This window comes from Grampus griseus, assembly GCF_964374135.1.
Source record: "Grampus griseus genome assembly, chromosome: 6".
Classification (NCBI taxonomy): Eukaryota; Metazoa; Chordata; class Mammalia; order Artiodactyla; family Delphinidae; genus Grampus; species Grampus griseus.
The window spans coordinates 47,505,582-47,517,847 of NC_139000.1; the positions used below are offsets into that span (position 1 = coordinate 47,505,582).

The following is a 12,266-nucleotide window of genomic DNA, read 5'->3' on the forward strand; positions in this document are numbered from 1 at the left end:
ATTTGTTTGTTTTATTTTTTAGGTTACACTTATAAGTGATAATATAGAGTATTTGTCTTTCTCTGTCTGACTTATTTCATTAAATAGAATACCCTTTAGGACCATCCACGTTGCAAATGGCAGAATTTCATTCTTGTTTATGGCTGAGTAATATTCCATAAGTATAATCTATTTAAAATTTAGGCTTTTTAAAGATATTGAATCCAGTTTTCTCTCTATCTAAAGCATGTCACCAGCACACAACTCAAATAATACTCTGCTTCACATATATGTATGTTGAAATATATGATTAATTTACTTAGTAAGTTTATATTAATATCATGTAGCTTGAGAATTTGTGAAAACATGCTGTATTTCCTGGTCTGAGGTTTTTCTGTTTATTTTTGAAATGGTTTCAGTGCTTAGAGTGTTCTGTAATGTCCCTTTTATAATATAAATTGATTAAAAATAAACTGAAATATGAAAGCAGTTCTCTGCAAATTTGTATTTTTTTCAATATTTGAAATGTAAATAATTAAGTTGTGTCTTAAGGAGTTTTTTTTTTTTAGTTTTGTTCAAAGTTAAATTCTGCTTTTTGACACTTAAGTTTATAATCGTAAGTAGCTTATTTACATTGCCTTTTCATTACTCTTTTTAAAAGTCCTTTTTTTTTTTTTTTCCTCCTAACCCCAAGGTTTCGGCCTCATCAGGATGCAGACCCTGAAAAGCCACGTGTTGCTGCTTTAATTGACAGGCTCATTGCTTTTAAAAATAATGATAACGGAGCTTGGGTCAGAGGAGGAGACATTGTCGTTCAGAATTCAGCGTGGGTATTGTCTATGAAATTATTATCTGATGACACTGATGTATTTACTTTTTAAGGCTTTTTAAAAAACCCAGTAGACTGAAAGTACAGTGGGGTTTCTGGAATCATAGTATCATTACTAATAGAAAAGCTCTGAGGAAATATGCCAGCATTAACTGACTGCAAATGTTTGGAATCGTCTCATTCTGCTGCTTTTATTGGAACTGAACTTGTCTGGTGACATGAGAGCTTTTTGATGAGATTAAACAGAAACTGGGACTTTAACTTTATGTAACAAACATGGTCTATGTCAGAGTGCTAAATAAAGATTTTGAAACTACCTGCATTTTTTTCCTTCCTTTTGGAAACTCAGTTTCCTGATGCTCTTCCACTGCCATTCAAAACAAAAGTTTTGAATTCTCCCTTAATAAGTCTGTTGACTTATGTTAACATGACTTGAGGCAGTAAGCATCTCACTTCTTTTCCATTTGTATGATTTTAGGAGAAGTCTGATGTATGTTGAGGTAAGATTTGGTGTTCAGGAGTCTAGAAAAATGTTTTTTTCTGGCTGGTACTGACATTAGCTGCTTGGCATTTTACCATCATCTCTGACTTTTATCATAAAAAAAATGGATATTGTATAAAATCTGTAGAAATAGCTTGGGTATTAATGTTGAAAAGTTTTGAAGAGAATACCATGATCTAACTATTAAAAATTAGTCGTTCCTTGGTATCCGTGGGGGATTGGTTCCGGGACTCCCCATGGGTACCAAAATCCTGATGCTCAAGTTCCTTATGTAAAATGGCATAGTATTTGCATATAACCTACACACATCCTCCTGTATACTTTAAATCATCTCTATTACTTATTATATCCAAGACAATGTAAATGCTATCTAAATAGTTGTAAATGCAATGTAAACGCTATGTAAATAGTTGCCAGCACTGGACAAATGTAAGTTTTGCTTTTTGGAATTTTCCAGAATTTTTTGTTTAATATTTCTGATCCACAGTTGGTTGAATCTGTGGGTGCAGAACCCAAAGATATGGGGGCCAAGTATAATGATAAAAATTATAATTATAGCTAACACTTACCTGCTGCTTACTCTGTGCCAGACACTGTTCTAAATGGTTGACACTAATTAGCATTTTAATGCTTTCAAGTATCCTATGAGGAAGCTTATATTATTATTTCAACCTTTAGGTGAGAAAACTGAGGGGCAAACAGGTTGAATAACTTGCCCAAGGTCACACAGCTAGTAATAGGCAAAGCTGAGATTGGAACCAGGTGCCTTCACTGTGGAGCCTATGCTTTTCATTATTGGAAAGTGAAATTTTTGTGTAGTCTTGGACAGTAAACATTACTGGAACTTCCTGGATTTTATGACAATTAAATATTTTGAGCGAATTACCTCTTCTTATATGATGTGATAAATTAAAATGTTCCCTCATTCTCTTTTTTCTTATAGATTTGCAGATAATGGAATAGGACTGACCTTTGCCAGGTTTGTAATTACTTTTAAAAATACCTGATTATTTTAAAGCTGTAAGGTAGAAAAATATATGATATATATTTTTTGATAACACAAGAATGTTATATCATTTATTAACATTAAAAAAATTAGCACTCACTTCCTGATGCCACTTGAGGGCCAAAAATACATTTTTATTGATTAATTGAATTTATACCAAAGTAGGAGATGAATCTAGCTGGAATTACACAGAAGGGTAGGCCCACCATGTTTTTTGCTTAAAAGAAAACACTTGATCTTTAGATTAAAGATCTTAAAAAACAGGGGAATAAAGAGGAAGGGAGTAAAAGTTGGGAGCAGATTAAATATTTTCTTTCTTAGAAGTTGGTCTAATTTCACAGTGGTCTTTAAGAATGAAACTTTTTATGTTATATATTTTTCTCCAGATAACAGTTATTCTCATTGCCGTCTTAAACATGCTTGTCCTCTAATTATTGTCCAGGGCAAGTTTATTCTCCTCATTTGCAGTATTGTTGCTTGGGACTGAAAAAATTAGTTGTTCCTGTAAATTAAATCTCATTTGTTTAAATCTAATTTGCCAAGCACATATTAATTTATAAGAGGTATGTTCAATTTTGAGGCACCTTTTGGTGACTCACTAATATGTATAAGAAAAAGCTACTGGCTACTTTGAAAATTTTTAGGTTTTTAAAGTTATAGCTTGCCTTCATTTGAGGGTCAATTTAAATTTCCTAGAGATGTGTGGTTAATGATTATTCTCATTTTAACAGTGACGGAAGCTTCCCAAGTGATGAAGGTTCCAGCCAAGAGGTATCTGAATCTCTCTTTATTGGGGAGAGCAGGAATTACGGATTTCAGGGTGGTCAGAACAAGTATGTAGGCACTGGAGGAATAGACCAGAAGCCTCGGACGTTACCCAGGAACAGGTGAGCATTGCTTTATCAGAGGAGTGTTAAATTTAAACAATAAATGAAAACCTAACCCCTTTACAAAAGTTTCTGTAATAATCCTGTATCGATTGGTTCCCACTGTGACACTTTTCCGACCTTATTATTATTAAAACTATTATTCTTGTTGTTATTATTGCTATTACTATTGTATGTATTCTCTGGAATTCTGGAGCGTTAACTATTAAACACTTTATAGATTTCATTATCAATTTTATAATGAAGGAACCTATCTTGTTTATCCTTCCTGTATAAGGCCTTATATAAGCTGGTAATCTTTTTTTTTTTTCTTTCTTGAGAGAACTGCCAAACCATAAACTATGGACATTGAGTCAGTTTTCCCTCAATATGTGATGTTAGTTTTCAGAAATAGCCACTGGAAAAAGGAAATTACCTATTGAAAAGAGTCCTAGAAAATGAGATGATAGATGCCAAAGCTGACTCAAAACCTAACCACAGGTGTATAATTAACAGTGTTTCAGATGTTGAAAGGGTATGGGGGTAGACTTTTGGCATGTTTTCTTCCAAAATAATCACAGGCATTAAAATAGTACTTAGTACTAGAAAGATTCTTCAGAACTTTTAGGGAACTATTACCTAATTAATCTGTACCTCAGTTCTGAGACACAGTTTGGAGGTGTCATTTTACTCACAGGAAAACCAGGTAGAGAAAAACTAGTGTTCTAAAGGCCTTACATTGGAGCTAATGTCAGAATTTATCAAACATCAATTCCCTTAAAGCTATACCCTGTGTCTGGATATTGGGCTAGGACAGGTCAGGGGGATGGGGCAAACATAGTTGGCTTTGGGGGACAGGTAATGAGTGTTGGCCAAAGGGCTTAACTAGCTTCTGGCAAAGGGCAGCCTATGCTTGGCTCCTCTCGCCTGTGTTTGTTGTTGGGAAATATTGAACGTCTTTACTATATGCTATGCTATGTGTAGAACTCCTGTTAGACCGTGGAAGCCACTAGGAAAGGAACTTCATGGATTTTTAATGGCAAACATTTATTAAATGCTTATGATGTATCAGGCCCTGTTCTAAAATACTTTATTATTCAGTTAATCCTTGCAAAGCCCAGTGAGGTAGGTGCTGTCATCATCCTGCTTTATAAGTGAGTAACTTACTAAGGTGGGACTCGAACCCTGTTAGTTTGGCTTCAGTGCTCTGCTCTTTACAATTAGGCTAAAGCTGCCTCTTCTAATATGTAAATTAAAGAAAAAAGGCTGTATTAGTTGGGTATGGGCTGCAGTAAAAGTGGTGGCCAATTCAATTCCATTATTTTTATTTTACACTGGCCTTTAGTTTTATTTCAAAATGCTGTTGCTTCTTTGCCAAGGAGGAATTTTTGAAATGAAGATTCCTAGTTGGTCAATGGATCCAGTTTTTATTTTACTGTATCTTTACAACCTTTTCTATGGCAGAGGACCGTTTTGTGATGTATCCTTGGAAAAACATCAGGAGGCATAGATTTTTTTTTTTTTTACATCTTTATTGGAGTATTATTGCTTTACAATGGTGTGTTAGTTTCTGCTTTATAACAAAGTGAATCAGTTATACATATACATATGTTCCCATATCTCTTCCCTCTTGCATCTCCCTCCCTCCCACCCTCCCTATCCCACCCCTCTAGGTGGTCACAGAGCACCGAGCTGATCTCCCTGTGCTATGCGGCTGCTTCCCACTAGCTATCTATTTTACGTTTGGTAGTGTATATATGTCTAGAGGCATAGATTTTTAAGTAGGCTATTTGATTTGCTTGCTAGCATCTATGTTTTTATTGTAAAACACCACCAAGCTGTAAACTAATTAGTTGCTATAGAAGTCCTCTGCAATGCCATTAAGAGTGTAATAGGGGAAAAACCTAAGGGATCCAGAATATTATGGGTTTTGTACATTAATTACGGTTAATAATATATGATTAGTAGGTTAAGGAGTTTGTGTTGGAACAGAAAGGAGTAAAATGAATAAAACGAATTTCTCAATCTAGCCATCCCCTTTGACATAGTAAGCCTTGCAGACTTACACTTTTGTACTTTTAAGCATATCATTTCTCCTTACTATCATTTAGTGGCTTGAAAGGAGGTTCTCTCTGTTTAAGCACAGATTTGTCTTTTGTTCTCATGCTAGAAATTTTGGAACTAAAGCTAAAGTGTATGAGTTATCAAAGAAAAGATCTTAACCGAGTTGATTCAAGGAAGCCAAGTCACCTTTTTAGACAAGCCTCCATTCTATCCAAAATAGCATCTCTCTTCTACCCAGTCTATTGTATTACTATGTCTTTACTTTCTTCAAGCACTTATTATCTGAAATTGTCCATTGTTTTTCTGTTTGCCTTTCTCACTGCAGTGTAGGTTTCATTTGATTGGAGATCTTGCTCGGTTACCACTGTATCCTAGGATTGTGCTTGGTGTATATGGGATATTCAACAGTATTTATAAAACAAGTACGCAAGTGAAGTGCTGTTAAAGGGATGGGCCCATATGCATTAAACAAAATCTTGTATCTCAACAGGACATTCCCAATTAGAGGCTTTCAGATCTATGATGGACCCATTCATGTCACCAGGTGCACTTTCAAACAATATGTGCCAACTCCAGATAGGCATACCAGTGCTATTGGCTTCCTCATGAAGAATTCTTGGCAGATAACCCCCAGGAATAACATCTCCCTTGTGAAGTTTGGTCCACATGTAAGTATGTTCTCATGGTTCCTACACAGTGAGTATGGTGGGTAGAGGAGGGATGGCACATTTCCAAAGACGAAAACACAAACGAAGGGTTCGCACTGAGTTTTTACGATTGGGAGGAGAAATCTATGCAAGAGCAACTCCTAATTCCAGGTACTCTGTCCTGCTGAGTTCAAGGTGAGAACAGAAGTCCCATGTGACCTGGGGTATTTCTGATATTCTGGTGATATCTTCAAAGGGAAAATGACTTAAAGTGATGACACAGGGATGGGAATTGTAGAATTTCATAGGAACAAGAGGACATATAATTTGTTGAAATTCAGTATAATAATCCATGAAGAGATTTGGGTTTTACCTGGTATTTTACTTTCCTGGGGTCTATTCTTCTGGGGAACTAGAGGATAAAAGATTGGGAAAGAAGAGGAATAGTGGGGTGATATGAAACAAATGAGGTTATTTCTTATATGAACTATTGGAAGGGTTTTATGAAGATTGCAAAGAAGACTTAGAGATAATTGTTTACAGTGCCGTAGGCCACAGAAATAGTTTTCTTAGTAGTTTCGTCAGTACCCTCTTTACCATTAAAACACAGGACAATCTGATTATATACTCCCAGCCTCCCCCCATCTTTCCACTTCTAAGATGACAGTGGTGTAGAGATTGAGCCTCAGACCGTATTGCTTTCTGCTCCCACAGACACAGCCACAATTGGAAAGTGGCTCGTAGTTCTCTCATTCACATCCACAGGCAAACTCTGTGGTTGCCCAGTTTAAAGAGAACTTAAGATAGTTTACCAAAGTCTATATGTGGTTTTCATGAATAGCTGAGGCATGGAACAGAGGCCCACGTGCAAGCTGGGTTGTCAGCTTGGTTGACTGGTTCTCTTCTAGGCCACATAACTCCAGGGGAAGAGGAAGAGCTACACTGTGGATAGGGTCCCACGTAAATAAATAGGGTGGTTCTTGGATTACCTCTCCAGTGTAGAGGTTAGATGTTCGCTTACTGCCCACGTGGGTCTCCCCATGCACAGAGTTTGGTGATCACTGACATGGTCATACTGAAAAAAAAAGTTTTTAGATGTTTCGTTTGTTGCAGAGTTCTAGAGTTCTAACAGCCTAAGAGAATCCATGCTGTTTAAGTTTAGTGTTTCATCCGCCTAGAATTCTCTAATGTGGCAATGCTCTGAAACCATTCATAAAGGGAATGGTCTGTCATATTTGTTATTCCTAAAGAGGTGGACAGTATGCCCTATACTTCTTTTAGATTTAACCATAAGAGGTATAAGGAAAAAGAGAAAAGAGCCTAGAACTAAGAATTTAGAGCCACTTGTCCCACACATCACTGATTTTCCATTGAGCTGCTTATCATTTAGATGTTCAGCTGATTTTAAAACTTCCCAATAAAAGCATTATAGAGGTGTATCTGCATGGCTTGAATAACATTAATAACTTACCACTAATAAGAAGCAGCTAAAGATAATAAAGCATGTAACCTGCAGCCTGCTTTGCAGCTGTGTACTATGTGTTCGATAAGGGCATTGAATTAACATTACCCGACATGAAAATTACTGAGCTGGACTTGGTCTACGTTGAGGAGAGAGAAGATAACACACACTTTTCAACAAGTTGTAGTGAGTCATGCAACCATACCAAGGCAACACTTAGATTGTGTTTTAGTTTGGAACTGTACTTACTTTTTGGTGGGAGGAGTCATTAACAAGTTAACTAAAGCATTTGGAGTGAAATAAAATGATTAGCTCAGGAGATAGAACTTATAATAGATTTTTATTTAATTGAGGTATAGTTTGCATACAGGGAAACGCAGAGATCTTAAGTATAAAGTTTATAAGTTTTAACAAATACATATGACTGCATAGTTCCCCTTCCCACAACTATTCTAGTTTCTCTTGCCATGGATTAGTTTTATCTGGGGAATAGGTAATAGTTTTTAAGTTAAAAAAAGGGAAAACACTGAAGATGAAATTGAACGCTTGCTGCTTGAACTCTACAAGGCTTTGGGAAATTTTTTTCCCCGTGCATGTCATAATTAATCAAAAATGTTGGTTGACAATTATGCTGTGACTCAGAACTGCTTTAACCTTAAAGTAATTGTAATGGATATGAAGTTGGGTCCTTGCAGGGAATGCTGGCTAACATGTCAGGAGCCCTCATTTTATGATGTCCCTGTTTTTCATTGTTTTCAGGTGTCTCTCAATGTCTTCTTTGGAAAGCCTGGGCCCTGGTTTGAAGATTGTGAGCTAGATGGTGATAAGAACTCCATATTCCATGACATTGATGGCTCTGTGACAGGATACAAGGATGTTTACGTGGGAAGAATTGACAACTACCTGATCCGCCATCCAAGCTGTGTAAATGTTACCAAATGGAATGCAGTGGTGTGCAGTGGGAACTATGCCCAGGTAGGCCAGAGCACATCGTGATGCCTGATTCCTTACCAGCTCCTGACAGCACTGCTTCTGTGAGGAGTACTCTTCAGCTCTTCGGGATGATTGATACTTTCCAAAGCATGGGTTTTTGGGGGGGTTCTTTAGGGGAAAAAAAAGAAAAAAATTCATTAGGAATCACAGACTCACAGAATTTTATTTAAAGTTCCCCCACTCCAAACCAATTTAAAAGTGAAAAAGTAAGCCCAAGAGAAGTAAGATAACTTGCTCTTGGTTAAATATGGTTGGATTGTAGTTGGGGTGAGAACCCATATTTCCTGAGTTCCTAGACCAGGTTTTTTTGCTGTGCTACAGCTGTGTCCCCTGAGAGAGTGTTTCACTCTTTGCTTTCAGGGTTATTATCTCTATTTTATCTCTAAATTAGGGACTCTGACTTGTGAGGCAGAATATCAATAGATCACACGGAAAGTGAGATGTTCTCAGAAACAGAGCTAGGAATTGGAATGAGTGGACAAGGAAGGAATCCAAGGAAATTCTGCAAATTATATTATGATATAATGTCTATGAAAATATGAAGGGGATGATATAGATTGGGAAACACTTCTTTGAAAACATTAAGCTAGTGTGCAATTTATTAACTGGATGCCCAGTATAAGAGGATGGAATAATTAGGGAGGTAGTATGTTAAGAGCACAGATGCCAGAACCAGATTGCATGGGTTTGAATTCTGGCTTTGTTACTTCCTTAAATATGAGGTGGGTAAGTTAATTAATTGCTCTGTGCCTCTGCTCAGTGAGGGTAATATTAGATCCTCTCGTACGTGGCTGTTGTGAGGATAGAATGCACGAGTATTGGTAAAGCATTTCACCCGTGGCCTAGCACATAGTGAAGTGCTTGCTGCAATTAGTATTATTTGAAGAGCAGGGCTCTAAGTTGCAAAGATGATTTTAATAGTGGTATTTGATGGATGACAGATTGCAGAATGGAGGTACCAGTTGCCCAGAATTTTGAAGAGAGCAGAATTTTATTTCCATATTTTAGACAATTACATGGTCATATTTAATAATAGATGTTAAGAGAGATAAAAGAATAGAGGGGGGCTTCCCTGGTGGCTCAGTGGTATAGACAAGACAAAGGGCTTAAGAGGGGTAAAGATTAGAGAGCTTTTTCTGGTTTATTTTAATGGCGTATTAGCTTCTTTGTTGTGGGATTTCTCATCCCCATGGGAGCGAGAGGAGTCATACTTGCCTAAGTTCTGGGAAGGACAAGAAAAGGATGGAGAAATAATTATAGTAAAATAAAGAAGAATGTGGTTGAAAATGTGATTTCTTCTTCCATTCGTTTTATTCTTAACCAGAATTGCCCTCTAAAATTAAGTTGACTCATTAATGCCTAAGAAGATATAGAAATTCTAGAATTAGAAGATAAAAAGCTTTTAATTCTTTAGTAGCTACAGTTTTAGTTAAATTGCTAGCCATGTGTATTCAAAGGTACATGTATCTGTCTTAAAGTGGTATGTGCTCACTCATGAAAACTTTATATTTTATTATAAATGTCTCTATATAGTCTTTGGATTTTCTAAGGTATTTGAGAATGTGAACCTGATAACTTCTAACTTAAAAAGCAAAGTAGTAATTCTATTTTTATTTGAAGATGAAGAAAGAAAAAAGTGTCTAATACTGCCCAGGCGGCTCTGGGAATGGTAGGACAGAAATTTTCTCCTGAGAATTTGGGCTGGGAGCCCAGATATGTAGCCATTTGTTATTTCTTGGATGATGTATAATACTGTATTTTTTTAACAAAAGATAGAAGCAACTGGATCTCAAGATAGAATAATCATTCTTTAGCTATTTGTAAATATATTTTAATGGGATGTCTGCTCTTTGCTGACCCAAGGGTAAAGGTGCTCAGGGAGAAAGGTGGTAACATAAGGAGAATGTGCCACCTCAAATCCTTCTTGGATTTGGAAGAAGGCAGGATATATATATATGTATGTGTTTGGTGCAGGGGTGTATTCTATTATATTTTAACCTATTATATAATGAAATACAGATCAAATATAAACATTTAAATAAAGAATAAATAAATATAATATATTAAGCATATATATTTAAATGTAGTCTCAAAATATGTATTTCCTGGGCTTCCCTGGTGGCGCAGGGGTTGAGAGTCCACCTGCCGATGTAGGGGACACGGGTTCGTGCCCCGGTCCAGGAAGATCCCACGTGCCGCGGAGCAGCTGGGCCCGTGAGCCATGGCCCCTGAGCCTGCATGTCCGGAGCCTGTGCTCTGCAATGGGAGAGGCCACAACAGTGAGAGGCCCACGTACCAATCAATCAATCAAACAATCAATAAATTCCTATCTCTATTTTAATCTTTAAGTGGTGTCAGTAGAGAAGAGTACTATAGTCAAACATGAATGAGAGTTAAGAAGACTTTCTGGCTCAAAGAATTTATAATTGAGGAATCAATATGGATAAAACTGCAGAAATCAGAGAAACAGAAAACATAGAGAAGTAGCGTGGATTAAATGCAACATTCTGCAAATGTTTTAATACTTCTGGGGGATTCTGTTACAGGATACTGATTTGTTTTAGGAAATTGTTCTGAGGTTTGTTCTTTGGAGGATGCATTTGGGGAAGATTTTGTTTTGGCACAGTATGGGGCTCAAATGCCACTGGAATAAATTCAGGGCTTTCAAATTTGCCTCAGTTTAATATGTTTTTCCAGTTTTTGCAGAACACTTTATAACTTTTTTTTTTTTTTTAATGGGTGGAAAATGACTTCTTGGGCTGATGTAGGTCATGGAAAATTGAAAGCCAAAGCTCTGAGATATTTTAAATTTCCATCTCTTATTTCAGAGGAAAGTCTTTCAGATTTGACTAGAGGGTATCAGTTTTCACATTAATGTACTAATTTTTTGTATGTGTGTACTTCAGATTGAGGGATTTCTTTGACAGGCTATGTAAACCCACAAAGGTTTTATATTCTAACGAATAAGCTGGCCTGTTGTGGAAGAGATGATGAAGATCTTGGCTACCAGAACACATGGTCTGTTCTTACTATTTCAGCTTAAGCAGGCTTCATTGTAAGTGGAGCTTAGGATGAAGTTGGCTACTACTCAGTCAGTCTGGCACGGATCATAGAATCTCTCTTTTGAAAGTAGAGACGTTTGACTTTGTGCTAGATATGTTTTCTTTAGCTATTTAAATTTTCATTCTCTTCCCTTTAATCCTTAATTATGTTTTGAAGGTCTATGTGCAGACATGGAGCACTCAGAATCTGACTATGACCATCACACGAGATGAGTATCCAGCCTACCCTATGGTGCTCCGGGGAATTAACCAGAAGGCAACCTTTCCACAGTACCAGCCTGTGATCATGCTGGAGAAGGGCTACACCATCCATTGGAATGGGCCAGCACCGAAGACTGCTTTTCTATACCTCATAAACTTCAACAAGTATGCTTCTATTACTGTTATTTCAAATAGTTGGGCAATTAATAATTTAGTGGAGAAAAACAACCTATCTCCTTTGTAGCAAGTAAAGAACTTCAACTTTATGTACTTTGTTCCTCCTGTGGGGAGGCTATATATGTTATATTGATGGAATTAAGAGATTGTATAAATTGAATTCTGTCCTATTAAAAGCATGTCTTTTTCTCTATGGTCAAGGAATTGTGGGCAGAAAGCCATTTAACGGTAGGTTTTAATACCGTCTGCTGAATACTTTAATTCTCTGTAGCTGGGATGGGAATAAATTTTATCTGGTGTTCCAACTGAGCACTCGGTTACCTAGAAAGTAAAAAGATTTTTGAGGCCAAGTTTAGACTTGACAGAGGAGAGTAGTATGACTGATTATTCATGTCAGCAATGGGCAAGAAGTGGAAGAACTGTGGCATGGATAATGCCAGGTATTTGCCATCCCTGCCAGAATGTGAAAGCACCTTTC

The 12,266-nt window shown here is 36.9% G+C and overlaps 1 protein-coding gene across 1 annotated transcript in view; it reads left to right on the forward strand.

Annotated features, from left to right (window-relative positions):
- Positions 1–12,266, forward strand: part of CEMIP2 (cell migration inducing hyaluronidase 2) — a 78,224-nt gene that overhangs the window by 50,210 nt on the left and 15,748 nt on the right. Inside the window, exons 13-18 of the mRNA XM_082656537.1 lie at positions 674–805; positions 2,254–2,289; positions 3,048–3,203; positions 5,737–5,914; positions 8,115–8,330; positions 11,568–11,776. Coding sequence (XP_082512663.1) covers positions 674–805; positions 2,254–2,289; positions 3,048–3,203; positions 5,737–5,914; positions 8,115–8,330; positions 11,568–11,776 — 927 coding nt within the window. The remainder of the gene's footprint in view (positions 1–673; positions 806–2,253; positions 2,290–3,047; positions 3,204–5,736; positions 5,915–8,114; positions 8,331–11,567; positions 11,777–12,266) is intronic.